Source organism: Micropterus dolomieu, linkage group LG07 (assembly GCF_021292245.1).
Source record: "Micropterus dolomieu isolate WLL.071019.BEF.003 ecotype Adirondacks linkage group LG07, ASM2129224v1, whole genome shotgun sequence".
Classification (NCBI taxonomy): Eukaryota; Metazoa; Chordata; class Actinopteri; order Centrarchiformes; family Centrarchidae; genus Micropterus; species Micropterus dolomieu.
The window spans coordinates 22,667,391-22,690,357 of record NC_060156.1 but is presented as its reverse complement, the minus strand read 5'-3'; the positions used below and the strand labels follow the sequence as shown (position 1 = coordinate 22,690,357).

The 22,967-nt window shown below is 40.5% G+C and overlaps 1 protein-coding gene across 2 annotated transcripts in view; it reads left to right on the top strand.

Moving 5' to 3' along the window:
- LOC123974165 (rho GTPase-activating protein 20-like) overlaps nt 1-22,967 on the top strand; it is a 35,176-nt gene that overhangs the window by 1,124 nt on the left and 11,085 nt on the right. For both annotated transcript variants that reach the window (XM_046054644.1, XM_046054643.1), the window contains exons 2-13: nt 2,529-2,614; nt 11,066-11,242; nt 12,689-12,838; nt 13,456-13,497; nt 13,902-13,986; nt 14,166-14,243; nt 14,746-14,812; nt 15,337-15,546; nt 18,423-18,613; nt 19,464-19,628; nt 20,460-20,569; nt 21,102-21,291. In XM_046054644.1, coding sequence (XP_045910600.1) covers nt 2,529-2,614; nt 11,066-11,242; nt 12,689-12,838; nt 13,456-13,497; nt 13,902-13,986; nt 14,166-14,243; nt 14,746-14,812; nt 15,337-15,546; nt 18,423-18,613; nt 19,464-19,628; nt 20,460-20,569; nt 21,102-21,291 — 1,551 coding nt within the window. The remainder of the gene's footprint in view (nt 1-2,528; nt 2,615-11,065; nt 11,243-12,688; nt 12,839-13,455; nt 13,498-13,901; nt 13,987-14,165; nt 14,244-14,745; nt 14,813-15,336; nt 15,547-18,422; nt 18,614-19,463; nt 19,629-20,459; nt 20,570-21,101; nt 21,292-22,967) is intronic.

Below are 22,967 nucleotides of genomic sequence, written 5' to 3'. Positions count from 1 at the left end.
TGCACTGCGGAGCCACCCATTTTGAGTTAATCATCATCACTTAAAAACATAAAAGTTTTACATTTAATTCCCAATCCCTGGCTTAACTGAAAATGCAGCACGCATTGTTACAGTTAGGCTAATTATTGTAGTTTTCTAACCCCAGTTTTGTGTGACTGGCACTGATAGATAGAAGGGGGATCCGCCAGCTGCTGGACATTTAAATTGTAGTAAACAGCGCCCCCACCCAACGCGTGTTTAAAGAGGTGTAACTGCATCTTCAGCAGCTGCCAAAATGCAGCACAAATCCGCAATGTGGTGGCGAAAGTTGGAAATATTATGTAAATGATGACCTCCAACATAACCAACACAATCCTCCGATAAACCTCTTCTGATGATGTCAAAGCCTTTTTTTGTGCCTTGACTCCCTTCATTATCTTGCCTTTATCTATAAATAGAAGGCTGAGCAGAATTTATGTAGGGTAATGGAGGTATAATGACCTAATCAACCCAGATACACTGTGTAAACTTGGCTACAGCTTAACATCACAGTCAACGCATGATGGTTTGCAGTTACTGTACAACGGGTACAGTAGTTCCAAGTACTGTTATAGTGTTATCCTCCTGTCTCTTCAGATCACTTTTTAGCAACAGAATATAGTTAACTCGTGTTTTTGTCATGTACAGTCTTTCACCACTTCCCAGCCCTGGGTTTATTGCTAGTGACATTTTGTCTCATGAAAATGTTGCTGCTGTAGCCCTTTTTTCATGAGCAGTTGCTGCACTTAGGCCTGGTTTGGGAAGTTTTGCACTGTGTTCAGCTTTGGTAAGTTGTGAGAAATGAGCTGTCAGACAGAGGAGAGAAACTGGAGCGTTGCATTGTCATCACTGACTGAGAATGTCTGCATAAATGTAAATCTCCACGTGCCTTCTTTCACTCAGAAGTTGTTTGTGTTGAGAGGCTTGTGTCGGAATGTTGAGAGTTCATCTTGAACTGTACTTGACATGCATAACATGTAGGGTTTATGGCATATCAGAGTTTATACTGCAGAGTTAGCTGAAATGATAACACTGGCGTTTTAAGTGAGTGCCTACAGTGCATGCTTCCTGTTTACTTTCTGCAGACAGTCAGCATAATATGAGGGCTTGCTTTTTCTTTTTCACAAGAAGCCTCAGACTGAGTATCTTCAACTAAGTGATGTTACCCCTTGATTTTGACCCACCTTGGATAACTATGACCTGGATGACCGAGAATCTACACAGACAAGAAGCCTCATTGTTGCTTAATCATGCCAAGTGGAGGGCTTTCATGTCAGGGCTTTATGCGTCCTGTCATCCACCTCACACCTGAAGGAAGAACGAGCATGTTATCTTGCGAACGTTACTGTCTCCTGCAACCCTGAAAATGTACAGTGTCTGAAGAACAGAAGTCCTTAAAAAAATTGCTGACTTTGCAGACTCAGCTGGGTCAGTCTGTTACATTACTAATGAAAACCATCCCAAAATATTTTCCACAAACCATAAAACCAATTCAACTGACCCAAAATGTAACAAAATAGTTGTCTGGGCAATTTCATAGCTATGTGATAAATCGAAAAAGTTTTGTCACCCAGCATGGCAAACCAGCATGTTTGGAGAAATGTTAAGTAGATGCATCTTTCTTTTCTCTAAGCACTCTAGTGGTCCATGATGGACATCTTGTAACATTTTTTAGTTTACACCTATTATTTTATGCTGGTCTGTAGTAACTTTGAGTCGAACATGAGTCAAATTCTGTCCAGAGTAGTGGAATGTTACAATGTTACCTCATTGACCCTTCAAAATGAGTTCAGGAAGTCTAATTTAATTTCTGTTGCTATGTTTGTTTTCTAGATTGAATGCCTGTAGTGTTGTTTTTTTTGCATGTTTAGGGATCACATGGTTTTGGTGTGTTCTAAATAGATTAGGTATAATTGTCTATGAAGATTCTCAGTCATCCAGGTCATAGTTATCCAACGAAGGTTAAAATCAAGGGCAACTGGACTTGGTTTTAACCAAGATTAGGTATAATTGAAATAGCTGCAGCAGTTACAGGGATGTCTGTCATACTTCACTGAGGGAGCTTACAATTTAACATGTTACAGTGAGAATATATGTGGCTTCTTACACATTGGGCAACTTCTACATGTCATATTTCTCTACTTCAGTCTCCCTTCAGGTCCCTTTGTCACTTATTTTTCTTTCTGTCGCCATCTTTGACTATTTACCTCACTTCCTCTTTTCCTGTTTTCCTCTTTTCTGCTGTCACTTCTCCTTTTTTCTGCCACACACACACACACACTGGAGTTTTGTCCATTTCCTTGTCTGCCTGTATTTCCTGTATTGGCTACCGCCACCAACCAGCCTCAAGCAATGCTGACTTTTTGCTTTGTGTTTCCCCCTCCATAAACATTACATGTTATCCGTCATGGGATGCAAACCAATAAGAATGGTGAAAACCATCACCTACCTGTCACTGCTTGCATTGACCCATCTCCTCTCTCTCTTTCTCGCTCTCTCTGATTGTGCAGAAGATGAAGACCCTGGCCCAGAGACGACAGTCAGCTCCCTCGCTGGTCATCAGCAAAGCACTTACCAGATCGAGAAGCACATCCCGGTATGAGCAAACACACATAGAGCCTGCTTTCAGAACAGTGAGCTGCTGTGGTGCTGACATCATTGTTGGCCTACAGCTCCTCAATTTTTTGTTTTGTTTTTTTACAGTTTCTTCTCAGTTCTGTTTGAACCAACATTTTGAATTAACAGTTACTAATAAAATTTGCTCATGGGTTATTATCTAGTCATTATTAATGACTACACCAAAAGTTGCAGTGTTTATCATTGAAACCCCTCAACCTTTCAGCTCCAGAAACACAGATCCAGGGGTTTAAGAGGGCGATTAGGGAGGGGTGAGATTAGAGAAGAACAAAGTGAAGCTGGGAGGCTGCAGGTTAAAACATTGAGTGGAATTGGAAAGTTCTGCTTCCTCTAGGCTACTGTCAGTTCTCTCTCTGGACAAAGACAGATAAAAAATAAAAAAACACATTTCAAACTGACTTTACAGATATTTTCACAAGATTCAGAAAGTTCTCCCATATTGTCTTAAAGTTTTCTCAAACATTGGTGCTGAGAGGTTGGCCTCCCTGACTCATTCATGGCTTAGAGTGGGTTTAAATGCTTACTTCTCCCCGAGCTATCAGGCTTTTCATCACCAACAAATCCCTTCCTCCGGAAATAAGCCATTACAAACCCCTTTGGGAGGGTATTTATTTACTAGAATCTCTGCCTAATACATCCTTGCTGGTGCTAGCTTTTTCAGTATTTTAGGGAACAATTTAGGGAATTTCACCAACCCTTCTATATCATATTGTCACAGAGAAACACCTTGAAGTTCAACAATTGCCAAAAGGAAGTGCATCAGGATCCCTTAAGGAATGTCCCAGAGTTCCAGAGTGATGCAGGCTGGAAAACCTCAAAATGCTTCTCAAAGCACTTTTAGGCTTTAAAATATAGGTTTTTAGGACATCATAATTTCTCCTATGAGAAAATGCCTGAGGCTGAAACTTAATGTGATGTGACTGTCTGACATGTTTATGATGTGTGTGCGAGCTAGTGGCAATTTTTTCAGTGTTTGCAGAGGGTAATCAGGCTGGGCTGCAGCACACTAAACTGTGAAACTCGACCATTTAGACCAGTACTGAGGGAAACACTCCACACTGTTAAATGGGTCAGTGCTCTTGGGGCAGTGTGTGTGTATATTTGTGTATGTGTGCTGAAGAAAGTGAGAAAGACAACTCACATATTTAGTTTGTAGGCAGAGAAAAGGGCGAGACAGGCAGAGTGCTGAGTGAAAGTCACTTAGTCTGACCTGTGTGTGTGTGCTACTTAAAGGTCTCAGGAGGTATGGAGCCAGGGCTTGACACTCTCAGCTGTCACCCTTAACCTTTGACCTTTTATCAGGAGGTGTAGGGGCCAGTGGTAGTCACCTGGGGTCAACAGCTCCCATGTTGAGTGTGTGAGGTGTTCATTATTCCTGTCTGGATGTGTGGATATGTGTGTGCAAGGAGTGCTACCGAGGAAGAGATGTGAAATTGTAGTGGTCAGGTGACTCAGTAGATAAAGGTGAAAGGTCATAGAAGTGATTATTGCAAATTTATTTCAACAGGTACCAGCATTTATTTTCATATTTTTTTGTCTTTCTTGTTTTTTTGTTATGCATTGATACCATGTCTGTGCTTACTGCTGTATAAAAACTGTAACACCCTAAAGTCGCATTAATGTAGTTTTAATGGATACATCAGTTCTGCCAGCAATACTTTGCTGTGGCTTTCTCATTATTGCATTACAACAGTGCTCTTTATCCCATTAAATCCCTGGCTCAGTTGTTATTACAAGGGAGAGAAAGTATGTATTATGTGTATCAAGTACTCCAAATGTAACTGAGCAGCTTTATTCAATTTTGAGCACTATTTCAAATCACAAATAGCGTCAGAGTAGCCTGCAGTTCTGCTTTCTTTGCCCAGTCAGAAGGACTTCCGTTTCAGTCCGAATCTCTTAAGGAAATCTAAGATAGGATAAAGCTCTCTTCTAAGGAGAATAACAATGACTTGCAGAGGAACTTGCTTGCCTGGTCGATCCATATTGAAAATGTGACAGCCCACAAAGTCGCATGGGTTCTTTCACCTTGACCCTGTGGAACTAAGTAGTTGTTACTCAGATTAGTCAGGAGTTTGTTTATAACTAAAGTAATTTACTTATTATATTTATCATGAACTGAGCAATATCACAATCATGTGAAAGTATTTCTTTTACTTTGGTAGAATGTTCTAGTGTTTCTTTGTGATCATTACCAATCCAAATTAGCAACCAATTTATCATCAAAAAGTTACATTATATAATTCTATAATTATACTTGAAAAAAAAGAGAGAGATGCAATAGCTAATCATTTTTATTCCTTTCCTTTATCTGACTCCTTCATTTGCTCCCTCTGTCTTGCCTTTCCTATCAGGCCTAGAGGCACTGAAAGGCTCTTTGGCCTTCAACTCAGACACTGACATCACGTCCACACACACACACACATATGCACACATATGCACACAAGCACTTCATTCAGAAGTATAACCTCATCATTTGGCCTTCAGCCGTACAGTACAGGGCATTATGGGTTCAACCTGCAGTATAAGGCAAAGTATCAGGCAATGAAATCTATACTGCGGGGAGGAAGGTGGCTGTGCCATAAGCATAAAAACATATGATTGGCCCTGAAATCTCTGACCTCACACACACACACACACACACACACACACACACACACACACACACACACACACACACACACACACACACATCCAAAAAACACCTGACTGTACAGGGGCATGCAGACGGAGATACAAAGCACATTCACTTTTTAATGTGCATACACTACTGTCCATTCTGTGCCCTAGTAGACAGACAAACGTTTGTATTGAGGTATTATAGTTTTTAGGATATTACTGCAATATTGCAATTCTAATTTGTTGAATCTGAAACCACAATTCTAACCTTAATTAAGCATTAACATTTTCTCAGTTTTGGTGAATTTGTTTGATTTTTCTCATTGATTGAGGACGCACATTCACTCACATCATGCAAGAGACATTTCCTGGTTTTAATAATGAGCTCTGCTAAGGATATCATGGCTAAAAGTATTCAGTATTCTGACCTCATCCTCTGTGTGTGCCCGTTCCCTCTGGCTATACAGAGAGCATTGTGTGTCAGCCAGAGATTACATTATAGTTTGCCTATGGAAATGATCTGGTGTAGCCAGTGTCAGTTCTGGGTGAGGTGAAAAAGATTTGGAGCAGTTTAAAGTTTGATTTTAAAAACTTGGTCGCCTGCTTAATGTTTCTAGCTTCAGTGTTTCGGCACTTCTTTGGTCTCCTGTCCACCACACAGTATGGGCAGGACAATGGCATCTTTTTTGTTTGTTTTTGTCTCCGGGAAAGAAGTTTACTACTTAGATTCTCAGTATGATTCAAATTATGAAAGTAATTTGAAACGTATCACTGCTGCTCTTCAATCTTAGCTTACTCCGTCAATGTCCTTTGGTATCTTCGCCCATTACAGCAGCCGATGCAAGAGCACTTACAGTAACGATACCGATGTCCGGATGTGTTATCTTGTAGGTTTCCTAATATAAACTCGAGATTTATTGCTAGCAGCTTAACCTCTGTGTATGAAACCTCTGGTGGATTTTTCTTGAGTCAACAACATCAACATCAAGCAAGCGCAACTACACAAGACACAGCAAGCCGGCTATTAAGTTACTTATAAGTTAATTACTTACTATTCCAATAGCAAAAAGTCCAGCTCGGCATCTGTCCTGCTTCCTTTCAGCTCATTTAGCACGTGCCAACGAGTAAAAGACAGGCCGATATTTACTGTTGTCCGGTCTCTTGCTTGGTCACTCTCTTTTTCTCTTCCTCGCTTCCTCCGACAAAGTTTTCTTCTGTCTCCTTGCAGCCTCTGAATTACAGAGAACTTACATTGTACATTATATGCATTTGTCATGATAAAATAAAAAATAAATGTCCTGCCTGGGCTTCCAATGTTACATAGCTCAATAGCTAGCATTGCGAGCTTGAAATGGTAAAAAATGAGACGTCATTTACCCTCTTACAGTGTACCATCAAAATGATTATGAAGCTCTTTAAGATAAAAATAATATATGATGTTGCTTGAAAATTGGAGTCTAATTCAGTTATGTATCCCTTGTTTATTGTCTTTATTGTCACGTTCACTGCAGTTTTGTTGCAGTGATGAACAAACTTGCCACTGTAAATTTAGGAGATGGTACAAACTAGTGTGTGTTTGTAATTGCAAAATGACATCTTCCTCAATCTTTATGTTAACAGACACTCTCAGAGATAGACACTGAGCTGTCAATAGCTGCTTGTCTGGACAGCCGTATCTGGGACAAAGAGGAAAAACTGGTGGTGATGATGATGATGATGCAATATTCCACTGGACCCACACATACACACATATCTTCAGTGAATCTTTTACTTTGTGTTTTGTTGTTTCTGTCAGAATTTACATGTTGCATAAAGAACGAAGAACTGAGCTGAGGGTTTCTTCTCGAGCCACCAGCCTTCTGTTCATTCAGTCCTTCTTAGTTCATCTTGGATTGATTGATCGATGAAAAAAAACATAAAATGTGTTGGTGGCCTTGGAGTCAGCTTTGCTACCAAAGGAAAATCAGATGCAGACAAATTTATGATACAGATGACAGAAACACACAGCCGAGCTGAGCAGATGGAAAGAGTTATATAAGTGCATGTCATTGCTGGCCCGAGGGAGTCACTGTGCTCGGTCATCGTAGGACATCGTTTGACAGCTGAGCTGACCTAAGCAATGGTGTATGTAAAATAGTTGAATGAGTGATGGCAGGAGGGAAAAAATGGACTGAGAGAGGAGAGTGGATGACGGACATGTCAGCAAAAAGTGAAGAATAAGGAAAAGATAATCTGGGAGAGAGAGGAGACAGAGAAAGGTACAGCTGTTTGTCCAGCTGTTGTCCTCAGGGTGTATACTTACAGGCGTGTATGTGTGTGTGCGTCTGCATGTGGGTCATGGTTGTTTCAATGAGTAAGACTTATCTTTTTCATCCCAGCTTCCACACATCTGATTAACTGAGTCTGTAAATCATTACCAGGAGTAATGCAACAGCAACAGGCATGTCAGTCCATGCGAATGATGCAGCTTACTGCTGCCAAGTCCAGTTTCTGTCCATCAATTCAATCGTGTCTCGCTCAGTGACGAGAGAACTCTTTTCTTTGGTATTCACCTCAGGTCTTATCCTTGGTTGTTATTTAAAATTCTGTTAGTATGCAGCTTTTGATTTATATTTAAATTTATTTTCTGATTCTGTCTATGTTGTGATTCTACTCCAAATTAAGGGTCTAAGGATAGAAAGCCCTCTTGGAAAAATGTGTGATTTGGGGCAATATAAATCAAATATACTTCAAAGCCCTAGTTTGTGCTTATAAATTGTATCAACCTTTACATACAAATCTTGTCCATTGCTGCTTAATTATTCATGCTGGGACATTAGTATGCTATGTTGTGTGGTACACTGGCCCCATATTGTGTTCCAAAACGTCAACAGTTGTCCCTTCAGCGCCGTGCCTCACCAAAGGTGGCCATGTATGCACAGGCAGGCTGAACACTTAATTTATCAACATCACATGATGTACAATGGAGCCATTAGCTCCACATCCATCAGATTCAAAGGATGACTGGCTCAGCTGTCAATCTTGCATTCAGGAGGAAGGGTTGTGTGGTGAATACGGACAATGTTGTCTTTTTTTGGTGTTGCAAGATGTGAAAGGGGCTTTACGTGAAAGTTTGTCCATTAGAAATATTGTGTGTGAGTGTGGGTTCTTCTGACAGGAGTATTTCCCGGATCTGCAAAGACAATAAGAACAGTGGATTTTTTGAGACTTTAGCTTGGTGATGGTGTTAATCCCAGCGCATCTTAATCAAGGAACCCCAAAATCCTCCCAACGTCCCTGGCATGTGATATTAAGAGAGCAGTTACTGCCATGTTGAGAGATCCAATTGACGCTGAGCTTTGATGCTTGGCGAGTCACATGTCAAGGAAGAGATATCAAGACTCATTTTGAACTTTATGAACTTCTTTGGAGAAATGTGGACAAAGGGAAGGGGAAAATATAGAGATTTGTCACTATGCTGAAGTGTTGAAAATGAAAGATTTAAATGTTGTTGCTCCTGGACAAAGAAAGAAAGAAATGCTTAATTTAACAGTGAAATGGTGCATGAGTTATGTAAATGTTTTCAATGGGGAGTAAAATCATTTCACAGTACACCACATGGAAAGTATTTTCTTTTTTCCAGGAACAATAGCTGATTGTTTTGCAACTGTAATCATTACAGCAACAGGGTGTCATTTCCTTTACAGTAAGTATTGCTGACATATACCTCTTATACCATTCTTCATCTGTTTTAAAACTCTTAAACAGTTTCAGTAAGTTTTCAACTCCCGGTCTTGAAGGGCAACCTGTCCCGCAGAGCATAAATGCTTAATTGGCTACATTCATCCATCGCTTTTAATTGAATTCACTCAGTGCCCTTTGGATTTATTTTTGGATGACACAGAAAGACAGACAAAAAGGGAAACACTGCAGTAGTCCTCTGTTCTTCGTTAATTAATGACGTAACCAATAACTTACACAATGTAGCTGGAAGGATTTTGGCATGTGACACAATCCAAGCTTCTCTGTCTTCCCAGCAAGACTTGGACTATTACCGGGTGCTTTGCTGAAGCAGTTACCCACAAAATTAAGTGTGTCCTCGTGGGTGTCAAAGATACATATCAAGTACGAGTAAGAGATGGAATGAAAAGTAGAAACTATGTTAAGAAGTGGGTGTGTACATGCGTGAGAGAGCAGAAAGTGTATGTGCATGTTTGTGTACACAAAACAGACACAGAATTGCAGAGCCAGAGATAGAAAATGTGTATATGTGTATGTAAGTGGAGAATCTGGACTTTTATCTGGTAGTGAAGGGTAAACAGGAAAGGATGGGGATCTCAGACTATTTCCTCTTCCTCCAGAAATTCCCCCCTGTGTTCATCAGTGGCATATATTGACAGCAGGGAAACTGATACACGGTAGATATTTATAACTAAAATAATAGCAAGCAAGTTTCTTTTTAATAAAACCTTTTAAAACAGTACTTAACACTGTTTGAGCACTTACTGTTTTACTGTTTAAAACAGTAAAACAGTAAGTGCTCAGCTTTTTGTGTGACTGTTTAAGGTAACAGAGCCATCTTTGTGCAGCTCCAAAAACATGCAAATAGTAATCCATTTCTAGCCAAAACAATTTGTGCTACAGGTCCAAAAGTCCAATATTTATTTTACTGACAATGCTTGATTATGTGTGTGGTTGCGATATGATGAGTCAGTAAATGAAATCCATGAAATAATGAAAAAATATTCTGCCTTGAACTAGGCTTCACAAGCTGTTGAAGCAACATAGGCATTAGTTATCTGCTTGCTGTTGCATTGTTATTCCACACTCTAGAGGAGTTTGGAGAAGCCCCAGTGCTAATAGAGCACAACGAAAACACTGGAATAAATAAAGCTAAATACATAATGTTCAAGGTAATTCAGATTTTACTGATAACTCTTTAGATTCAGCTTCTGCGTTCCGGCCTACAACCACTAAATCATTAGATTCTTCAACGTTTACTGCAGTTTAGCTAGTTTTCTCATATGCTGCCATCTCCCCAGAGGTAATGAAAATGTTTTGTTTCAAATACATCACATGGAGATAATCCGCTTTCTGACCTGATTGTGCTCTAAGATTTGATTCTTGAGGTTTATCAAATATCCATCAGATATATGGAATTATTAATGGTAAATAGTTCAGAGGTTTGAGGGGCTGGGCTCTGACTAAAAGGTTTGCCAGTCAGTGAGAAAGGTCGACAGTGTTTTGCTCGCTATCTCCAGTTACTCAACAGCCAATAGTCAATGGTCTAAATGTGTGAATGTGCAGAAGGTGTTGACATTTCACATGTGCTGAGTTTATTGACAATGAGGAAGCGCAAGTCTAGTGGACAAAAGGACTTAAATTCTGTCCAAATGTCCTGGCAAAAGTACTTAGTTTAAAGTGTGCAGTTTAACAGCATTCATGGCTATAAATGAGCATGCTTCAGTGACGGCTGGTTGCATTTCCACACAGCTCTGCATATTCACTTTAAGGAGCTGTCTTCTTCTGATCGTCACTAAGCAGCTACATTGTAACACTTTGTTCCCTCAGTGCCTTGCTCAAACGGCCTCCTAGGACCTCTCAGTCTACCCTGTCTGTCTGTGAAGGCAGATTGTAAATTTGTCTTATTGGGCTCTATAGATAAAGCCGACTTGACTTGAATTTGAGCTGAACCACATCCAATGCTGGGGTTCACATCCTCCTTTTCAGAGGGATGCATCCAAACAAACCGAGACCACACATTTCTCCCTTGTTAATGGTGTATTTCATTTTTTTCCTTGGTTTTGTCCCCCAGGGAAAGCTGCATGACACCAGTCAGCCCAGATTCTTGCCCCCTGGTCCAGGCCTTCCTGGCGGAGTGTCCAGGCCGCCTATTCCTGGGGCATGTCCAAACGCAGCTGAAGACGGGCTTGCAGACCCAGGAGAGACACCTCTTTCTCTTCACTGACACACTGCTCGTCGCCAAAGCCAAGTAAGTTTCTTTTTGTGCATCCTGTGAAATGATGGAGAGAATGAAGGAGTGTATGTTTATGTGGTTGTGTGAGTGAGAGGGAGACAGAAAATTGTGACAGGGAGACATAAACAAGAGAAAACAGAAAACAAATTTGAGAAACAAAGAAGCAACATTCCATCTGTTCAGTTTTTCCAAAACTGAAACAAAAAAACAATCCATAGAGGATAGAGTCACATCTTTCTGCTGTCTCTTTCTGTTCTCCTCCCCTTACTCCCCGCCGTCCCTCATTTTCTTTGCAGTATATAATTATTTCCCAGCCAATTAAATCCATATGAAGCCTGGCTCAGATCAAAGCCACACTGGCTGGCCTGCCTTGGTCCTACAGTATGAGGCTCCGTACCCACAAATGGAACACACTGCAACACACACATGTTCAAAAATAGAAGCTTAAAGAGCACATTTATGTTTTTGAAGTCCACAAACACACACATACACTCACTAATACACACATTTAAACACATAGACATGCAGAGACGGAAACAGACTTCATCCCTGTGTACCTATGTACTTACTGTACACACACACCCCTCAATGCAAACACTGCAGGACCTCTGTGGTCTGCTCTGGGTAGTCATGTGCCAGTGGGTGGAGCTGACCCTTCCAGCACAGAGGTATATGCTATAATGGGCTATTACATTGTGGCTGAACACAGGGTGAGTTAAAGGAATGTGTGTCGGTATGTGTGTGTTTGAAAGAGAGAGGGAGAAGAAGTTAATTGATGTGTATGTGCGCGTGTGTTGTGCCTGTGTAATAGCAGGGAGAGCATCTGTGCATACCACATGTGTGCGTTTGGAGTTTTCCCCTCTATAATCACAGATGTAGTGATGGATAAATCCACTTCTACTGAGCCTGCCTGTCTTAAAATGATGGAAATAGCTAGATCTTTTTTATAATTCTAATCTATATAAAGCATTTCTTGAAAGAGGTTTGTGGAAAAATGTTCCATGAAGAAAATTAAACGTTAGATTGCCACAGTAGGGGATCCCAGTTTGTTCCTTTGTGGAACCCCGTGGTAAGACTTTCAGGTTTTCATGAAACTTTTCTGGGCTTCCTCTTTTGCAAATATTTTCCTAAATTTGTTATGTAATTGATAGCTGATCTACAGGTTATTAATCTACAGAATTTTTGAGAATTTATTCATCAGTGAAGTAATTTATGAAGCAAAAATTCCAAAGTATTACTGGTTTAATTTCCTCAAATGTGAGGGTTTTCATCTTTTTCTGTTTGCAATCATTGTGAATTGTTTATTTATGAATTTAGGACTATAGGTCAGACAAAGCAAACAATTTAGAGATCATGTTGACCTATTGGCTTTTTTCTCTATTTCTTAAATTTTAAGATTAATGACAATAATTGTTAGCTGGATACCCTAGCCCTTAATTTAGCACAATGTGTTTTCTGCAGGTCTCCCACTCATTTCAAGGTGAAGGCACAAGTCCGAGTGTGTGAGATGTGGACGGCCAGCTGCATGGAGGAGGTGTGTGAGGGAAGCACCAACCCAGAGCGGTGCTTCGTCATGGGTTGGCCCACCTGCAACTGTGTGGCCACTTTTAGGTACACACACACACAGACACACACACACACACACACACACACACACACACACACACACACACACACAGTACAATATAAGCAAGTTGTAGGAATGTCTGCAAGGTGAACTGTAGTTTCAGGTTCCAAGATTATCTTAATTCAATCAAACAGGAGCAATTCAATGTAACTTGACAGTTATTCCTGCTAAGAACACAAAATATATTTCCAAAATGCCCCTTTGAGTTGTTTCAGTGTACTTCCTAGGGTACACTGTGTTCTGAGGTGCAAATGCACGCTGCAAAAGGGAACTAAAAACTGAACTCGCAACCACAACATCTCTAAACCCTAAAGCTGCTCAATCCAACCACAGTAAGACTAGATAACCACACACGCACCACACATACAAATACATCCATATATGCTGTGCTGTATGTTTGCATCTTCCTCAATGGCATCCACACATTTGCACTCATTGACACACATTCATTAAATTTTGCATCACCAGGAATCCAGTCATAGCTCGGGGCGAAGTCTGCGGATTTAGCCAGCAGTAGTTAACATAACAGAGTAAAACAGACAGTTGCTTTTAACATGATTTCCTCTGATTATGTTTTATCACTCTCTGTACTCCTCTTCAGCTCCGAGGAGCACAAGGACAAGTGGTTGGCACTCATCAAAAGGTAAATGTTTTGTTAAATCCCCTACTACTTTGTCTGCAATGGTTTGTTTTGGTATTTTAGCAGTAATTAATAATTCAAATCAGATTTCCCCTACGGGACCGGAAAGATTCTTAATTTGGATAGAAGTGAAGTGATTAAATAGAAGCCAGCTCAACATGAATAACAGTAATCACAACAAATAGAAATCAACTGGCCTGACAGACGTTGTGAGATTTGTAATGAATTTAGAAGATCTGAACCATTCTGATGAATTCTTTATGACTAATGCATACATTGTATTTACAGATATGATGAATTACTTGAGCTTTTACATGCATATGTTTGTCTTCCATATCACAGTGCTGGATTGGCCACATGAACTAAACTTATATTCAAAATGCTATTTTTATTTTAACTCCACACAGTCGGATAATTGAGGGAAAAGAGAAGGATGACCCGAAGGCCGTTCCTCTGAAGATATTTGCAAAGGATATTGGAAATTGTGCATATGTAAGATTCTCTTCTTGACTCTGTGATTACTTACTGCTTCTGTTAGCACAAAAATGAATATTGTTTGATCGTCTGTCTTTAAGTGGGGTAATTTAATGACATCAATAGCAGTGCTAGCCTTTGTGTAACACACAAGCAACTAGATATTTCCATAATGCTTTCCGAAATGTTTCCACCAGGCCAAGACACTTACGGTCAGCAACACTGACAGCACCAGCGATGTCATCCGCATGGCTCTGCTGCAGTTTGGCATATCCGTGAGTAACCAAAGTACACTGTTGAAACTCAGCTCAATATCCAATAAATATACTTTGAAGTGATGTTAAAAAGAGATCAGACGAATCAATGACTTTAAAAGAAGCCTCTACTGTAGCTATCCAGTCCAGACATTAGAAATAACATTTGTTAAACATCCATCTATTGGCTGAGTGTGTCAATATTAGACTGTCCAAACAAAGCATTACCAGAGTGTGAAGCATGTATACAAAGTAAGTTTTTAGTCTTTATCCTAAGATTTGTAATGTTTCAGAACATTTTGTATATTTTTGGAAATGTCACCATATCTTAAATAAAGATATCAATTCAAGGTTAGTATTACATTACTGGTCGGCTGAAGAGGAGCTGGTTTGCACAGCTCTTGCTGTAGGTCTCAAACCATTCTCTACTGTAGCAGCATCTGTAGAGGTTTCTTTTTTAAACACAGATGTGCATTCATAAAGGTACCTCGTTTAAACCCGATTCTCTTTTTCTCTTGTCTAGGGCTGCGTTAAAGACCACCGGTTGTGGGTGAGCTCCAGTAAGGACGACCCGCCATACCCTCTCATCGGTAAGCCCACCTGTAATAGATATTATCATCTAAAACCTTCCTGTTAAAACACCATATGAGAAAGTAAGAGTGTGATAATGGGTCTTTTAAAAATGATCTGCATGTATGCTTACAATTACATCTTCCATAAATTCATTGAAGTTAACCAAAAAAACCTGACGTCTCGTCCTATTGTCTCCCATGATGAATATTTTGGTAATCCAGGCAGTACTAATGAAAAGAAAACCCACAGCAAAGGGCACTACTGTAAAAGCATCAGCAGTACACCAAAAACTCAACATCTGGGAGCATTCCAGAGCAATTAGTTTTAAGTCACAGTGGTATTTCCGTTACCAAAATCTTTTGTTCTGTAGTTCACACTGAATTCTTAACATCCCAACTCCAGGCTGCTGACTCATTGCTGCACTGCAATAGTTCTGCTCTAATTTTAATCAGCTTTTTTTGCTTTGGCTCCACATCACATGCACAGACTGCACATACCAGACCAATAACCTCTAACCTCTTGACCCTGACCTTTCATTTAGGCCACGAGTTTCCCTTCAGCATTAAGATGAGCCACATTCGGGATGGTGGGAGCAGTAGTGGAGGACTGGGAGGAGGACCAAGGAGGGATCCAACGAGTCCCACAGACTGTGCAGGGGTGCTGCTGCTGGACCAGTGTCTTCCCCCAGATACGCAGTGCCAGTTTATCCTCAAACCCAGCAAAGTTGTACCCGGACAGGTTCCTCTTATAGGTAAGACAGCTGGTCAGGACTGTAGTTCCCATTCTGGTGGTCAGCAGAGGAGTGTGCATGAGGTCACATGATACTTTGTATGTGGACAACTTCAAATAACTGTGTGAGGTAACACTGCTCAGGTTTGCCATCATTGGACTATCTGTGGTGCTACCATAGGATCCGACATAATCAAATGGAGATCCAAAACAACACTGAAGAATATTGCTTTGTCATGTGAGAGAGTGAAAACACTAGAATTTTCTAAAGAAAACGTGCCATTTTGCCGTGATTATTGTGCTAACATAAAAATCTGGCCTAGTGAAGCCACTTTTTTGGTCAAGTGTGAATAAGAATCTTTGTACTGCCATAAGGCAACAGGCATATAACTACTGTCAATAGTGGCAGTCTGCCCATGTACTGAGAAAGTGACATAAAGTATGTGTTGTGAAAAACAGCAGTGAAAGATGAGATTTATCATCAACATGACAGTTGAGGTTGAGGAAGTAGATGCTCGGTGTCAAAACAAAACAAAAAATCCCTAAATCAAATTCTCTCTGAAATTGAGGACACAGAAGTATTAATGCAGAACAGAAAGTACTTCCTCAGAATTTCACGCTTATTATTCACATTCATAGACATAAGGTCATGTTGTTAGTTCTGAGGAAGAATCAAAGGGTGACCAAGAAAAAAAGCAGTCAATGAGAATGGTGGGAAAAGAGATCTTAGCCGACGAGGGGTTACAGCAGGGGTTGGGAGAGATGCAGTGTTAAAATAAGAAAAACATCAGACAAACAAAGAGGAAGAAACCCCAGAAGGGACGGATAAGTGTGAGAATAGGAAGATGAAAAAAGATGACACAGCTATTGAGTAAGTCTGAAGGTCAGCGGAGGGGACGGAAAAAGAAACAAAAGACTGTAACATGGACAAAGAAGAATTTACAGAGGGAGAGACGTCAAAAGTGAGAGGGACAGAAAAATAAGGAGGTGGAAAAAGTTAAACAAGAGGGCAGTGGACGGGAACAAGGACGAGAAATGGGGATACAGAGGGTGGAAAAAGGAGGGGATGAGGTTTAGTGGAAAACAAGTTGAGGAGAAAAAGTGTTTTTTTTCCAGGGATGGAGGTTTCATTTTGCCAACCACAAGCTTAGCCTGAGATTCTTTTGCCTCAAGCACAACGGTATCTTGCATAATGGTTCAATTCAAGCCCCGCCGCTATAGAGGCCTAATTGCTCACACCCAACCCAAAAAGTTAACGAACGTGTGTGTTTACTGAATGGGCGCCCTGGCAGAAGCCCCTCTTTTCAGGCATTTAAAAAATCCTGCAGTCAAATTCTGGCTTGAATGTTACAAACATGTTAAATAAAACTTTAGTGATGTTGATTTTTTCGCCAACTTTTTCCAAATTGCAACATAGCCTACTGCATGTGCTTCAGAGATCAATGTGAGTTATACCTCCAGTGCTGTGGAGGATCACTGTTTGTTATGAGCCAAAAAGCAAAGAATTTTGAAGAGAAATACTGCATCTAGCACCTGTTTTATTATGTGCCAGCAGAAGATTATAGTAGGATGACAGACATTGCCCACTCACAAAACAAATAATCCGTCTCTGTTTCCTCATTCCCCTCTCGAAAACAGTTCCCTGACTGGAAAGTTGTAATGATATAACACCATTTATAGCGAGGACATGTTTTATAGATGAGAGGTGCCAGAGCAGGCCAGTAATTCTCTTACTGTTAAACTTTGTTTCAGAATGTATTTGGGCATAACGCCACAGCAGATTGTTAAAAACAAGTTCTATGTGAGGTATGCCACATCATTTGTGGGCCCTTTTGAGCTGCTGGGTCCTCCGCCCACTGAAAGAATCTTACATTTGACAGGAAAGTCCCACCCTCTACAAATCACAATCGTTTGGTGTATAAATGTTATCATTTCCAAGATTGTTGGCAAGTCAATGTTGCTACAATTAAATTCCACCACAGTAAACCTTTTAAAAGATTTACTGCAGTCTTGACTTTAAAGTTGGTTCTGTGTTACATGAAGGCAACACAGGTTTGAATCACGTATTGCAGAGAAATTAGATTAAGCAGTAAATGCCTGCTGCGCATTCACATTAACATGCACTTCAATGCACACACAGTATGCAGTTTCATAACTGCAGAAACATGCTGAGCTGTTATGTCATAGAGAACATGTAGACGCGGGGCACACATGACAGACACATCAACACAAACAACACATGTAGACATTTTGACTTGTCACCCCTGAGCAAACACAACAAGGAACACACAGTCACAAGCCCTAAGAGACACACATAGTCCCATACATACATGCATACATGCTTTCAAACACAAAGGAACACATATGGATACACATAGACACCTACAGACACACACACACACACACACACACCTCAAATTAAATGGTGCTCTTGACTGCAAGGGCATGTCTATAGATGTTTCCCAAACACAGAATCAGTGGTTCTTTCTTCTTCTGTCTTTCTGTCAGTGTCTTGTTGGTGTCTTTCTCTTTAACAATATCCCTCTGTGTCTTTTACTCTCTCTCTACTCACCTAAACTTTTTAGGGTGTGACTGTGAAGCTGACATTTAGTGGACAGACCAAGCATTCATGTGCATGCTGAAAAAGTCCAACATCTGGGACTAGTAGGCTAACTGATGAACAATTCACAACCTACTTTGTTGGGAAAATCTAACCGGTACACATAAAATAACAAATACAAAACCCTTACATAAGCTGCAGTTTTACTATTTGGTGATTCATCGCGCATTGTTGAATGTGATCTCTATTCCTGAGTGCCCTCCACATTACTCAAGCAACCACAGTTTGATTCTATCTGAAACCACAGCTAAACCTCTTCCTCTTCCTTCTCCCCAAAGAGCCTGGTCAGCAGAAGTCTTTTAAGAGAAAGAGGTCTCTGATCAACTGGCCTTTCTGGAGAGGCTCCAACACACAGCTGGACGCCATGCCCTTGTCCCCAACCTCGCTCTCCCCCACTCAAGGACGGCTGTTCGGACGACCCCTGAGCTCCGTCTGCTCTTCAGACCACAACCTACCCAAGCCTGTCATGGTGAGCCGAGTGGAGGTCACGTAGAGCAGCAGGAGGGGTCAGGACCCCGTCTGGAGGGATCATGGGATGATTTGGGGTTTACCGTGTATTTGGGGAAAGGGAGATGTAGTGGTATGAGGAAACAGATTACATTTTATGCAATACATTTTTGAGCTTTTGTCTGATATAGTTTTATCATTACTTACTGTTTACTGTATGTCTCAGATTAATGGTTTAAGTTGTACATTATAAATTAAAGAAATAGTGGACATGCTGGACTGACTACAGAAGTGAAACCCCAGTCTGTTGAATAAGCAATCCAGATTCTACCCTCAACAAAAATGTTTCCTTTCTGATTATATGGGCTCCAAAGAACCCTTTTAGAAGCCATTGTTGGGTTTTAAAGGGTAATAATGAAATAAATTAAATTATTATTATTATGGCAGTTAAATGTTTGACAGTCAGTGGACATATTTGAAAATTTTATTAACCCTAATCCACATTAAAAATCATTGAATAACCCTCCTAGCATGGTGTCCGCTCAGATCTTCTTCTTTTAAATAATAAAAAAACCCATTTGAGGTTGCAGAAAATAATTAATGACTATTTACCAAAATTAAATTTGTAATCTGGGAAATGATAAATCAGAAACAAACCAACGAACACGCAGTGTCTGAGAAAGCTAAATTCACTTAATCCTTGTCTTTTTGATTTACAGGATTTCTGAGCATTTAAGTCCTTTGGTGTCAAACATTAAATGCTTTCTGCTGCTAGGTGGCACAAACATGTGGAGTTGCTAACTGCAGCTTTTGAGTGAGATCATTTGAAGAGATTTTATTTAGGTAACCTTCCATCTCCCTGTTGCCTTCAGGACATGTTGGTGTTCCTGTACCTGGAGGGGCCGTACACCAGGGGCGTCTTCAGGCGGTCAGCTGGGGCCAAAGCCTGCCGGGAGCTTCGGGATAGACTGGACAGCGGGACTGAGGATCCGGAGATCACACACCAGTCTGTGTTCGTCATTGCTGCTGTCCTCAAGGTAAAGCACACCCACACAGACTCAACCACACACAGCTCTGCCCCGTCTCACTTGTTTGAAACCAGACAACAGAAAGCAGGAGCGACTGATGTGCGTCCAAAGTCACATAAGTCCAGACAGGATAATCTGTCTCTGCACAGCCAGGCAGGCTGCCAGTCACACACACAAGGTGCTGCATTGTTCAGCATCCAGGCCAAGCAGCCACCACAGCATCGGGCATCCAGGGAGCAGCTGAGGTGGTTTTTATACAGAGCTCATTCATCTCCCTTCTTTGTTGTATTTTACTTCTGCACAATGGACAAGGATTGTGACTCACCGGAGACAAAAACAATGTTGTTGTTAATCAATTAGTGCAATGACATTCTTATTTTAGTTATTAGTTGGTTATTGTTAAGTTATTTTAAAGTAAAATTACCGTAACATGATGCATTCATTCAATTAATAATATTGGTCTTTTTATATCATTATAGATCATTTTTGTATAACGAAAAAATCCACTTTAGGATGGACTGTATTTTAAAATCTGTCCTTATTCTTTATCACTTGACGACGTTTGACTTTTGTGTGATAATTAACTTTTTGATCTCATTACCTTGATGGCTATTTCTGTTAATTCATCAAATTGCTTCATGCACCAGATAACCTAATTTCTGTTCCACTCTATGTTAATATGTTAACTTTTATATGTTAACTTTTTTAAGGCTTGTTGTTATAGATAGATAAAGGTTGTTTAGACTTAATTGTGCAAAAGTGCAATTATGGGTGAAATAAACCAGCAATGAGGCATCGTGCATGAATAGCTCAACATCTCTTTTCATTTACTGTACACAGGATTTCCTGCGAAATATCCCAGGCAGCATGCTGTATGTGGATCTGTATGACCAGTGGATGGATGTGATGGATGGGGAGGGAGGGGAGGAGAGGATACAAGCTGTCCAGAGGTAGGAACTCTCTCTTCAAATCCGAAAATATGTCACATTTAATGCCAAAATTCTGCTATTAATTTTAAAGTTACAGGCAAATAGATAGGTGACAAATTAAAGGAAAGACCTGAATAAATGAGTGTTCTGGAGGTTTGTGGTGGCCCAACACCTTACTGCGATATTTTGTTGTTGTTTTGTGTGTTGCTGTTTATGTCGAGAGAGAGAGAAGGGGAGACAGAGAGAGGGCGTTGCTTCACTTCCAAATGCTACAAACTAAATTTCCTTTTTCTTAGAATAAAGAAAAAACAAGTAACATGAAAGCAACAACAATGTTTGTGGTGAAATTCCTGTGGAGCCTGAGATCCATAAACAACATTTACACACACACACACACACACACACACACACAAAACGAGAACAAGGATCAGGGATCAAGTGTTTTAGGATTTATTCATTACGCTGTTGTCATTTAGTTCACATGATGTCCATCTGCTACAATCCTTCTATCCTTCCTTCTGTCCTTTCTTCTAACTCTTAATCACTCTCTCAGGTTGCTCCACCTCTTGCCCAGTGAGAACCTGCTACTGCTGCGACATGTGATTGCTGTGCTGCACTGCATCCAAAGCAACGCCCACGAAAACCAAATGAATGCCTTCAACCTGTCTGTCTGCATTGCTCCCAGCATGCTTTGGGCTCCAGTGCCAAGCACCCCCGAGATGGAGGGGGAGGGCACCAAAAAGGTGAGGAGGAACACACACAAGTGTATTTGAGTCAATTATTAAATCTCGGATCAAGCGGATGATTCAATTTTATGGACTAGTTCTGCATTTTTGGAAATACGCTTATTTTATCTTCAGTATGTGAAATGTAAAAAAAACCAACAGAATGCCAAAATCTGGTATTCAGAGAATATTTGACATTTGTGCTTGAAAATGCAGATTAAGTGATTATCAATGGAATTTCAGCGGTTGATTGAAATTATTAATTTTCTTTAGATCAACTAATTATTGCGACTCCATATGATACCACTCTCATACCTCTTTGTTCAATGTAAAGCTGGAGCCAGCAGCCAGTTAGCTTGGAGTAGCATACGGGCTGGATATGGGGGGAAACAGCTACCCTGGCTCTGTTGAAAAGTAAAACATTCTGCCTACCTAAAACTCACTAATGAACACATTTTATGGAAGTGTTTGCTCCCAGCCAATAACCCCTTAAAAAAAACAAATTATGATTTTACAGATTAAACAGACGAGATATAATGCGAAAACCAATGAGCTTTAGGGAAGCTTCGTATTGAATGCACAGACATAAGAATGGTATTGATCTTCTTATATAACTTCTGGCAACCAAATAATCTCTCAGTCAGTCTGAAAACCATTTGTCAGCAGACATATTATAAGGTTTTTCTGCTGATGTGAGTGTCTCACTAACATTCAGCTGTAGCACACACACTAAACCAGTCTCACAGAAGCACACACACACACACACACACACACACACACACACACACACACACACACACACACACACACATTCATATGTCATCGCTGAGAATCACTCACAAGCTAAAATCACAGAATTCTTACCCTCTGCTGAGTCTGAAGTTAACTCAGTCTTGGCCATCCAGGCTAACCTGAAATGACTTAATTCCCCAGCAGTAAGTGCAGCCAGAGCCCACAGAGGAAGCATAAAGCATAAAGCTTTTTGATTTGAGGTCCATTTGGAAAGTTACAGTAATAGAGTTACACGCAATCTCTGTGGGTGGCTGGTTTGCTTATCTATTCAAATGTGTGTTTTGTGTGTGTTTGTGCGCTTGAGGTAGTTGAGGTTTATCGACAAAACATGCAAAGAATTTCCTACCGAATCCTGAGGCCAAATGTGTGTTTTAGCAGAAAATTGTGTCACTGAAAGACCTCTCTCTTTCTCTCTTCACACACACACACACACACACACACATGCACTTTGACACACGCACACATCAACAGCCGCAAATACCTAAATATCTCTTTCACAAATACTCCCCTGATAACACTTTCCCTCTACACACTGCTTGTTTGTATGTGTAGCCCCGAGCACAGGCGGCCTTTTTCTGGGGAAAAAAAACTTACAAAAATAACAAAGTGAGATTTCGACATTTCCCTCCTTGCGGTTGGAGCCAGGGGCCAATTTGAACTCGCGTAGGCCCCTGGCCGTGTAATGGCTGGTTTCCAACCTTGTCTGGAGACACGTGAATGCTCAGTTTTAGCCAATTCAGTTTAGTCTCTGTGTCCCTGCCTCTTTCATGCAGCATATAATTTAAATGTTTTTGGCTGAACGTAGCCGTTTAGGAGTGCCTGAGGTAAATACAGCTTTAGTCTGTGTATTACTTAAGATGGAGAAGCAGAGACAAATCATTAAAAAGAATGTTGTTTTTCTC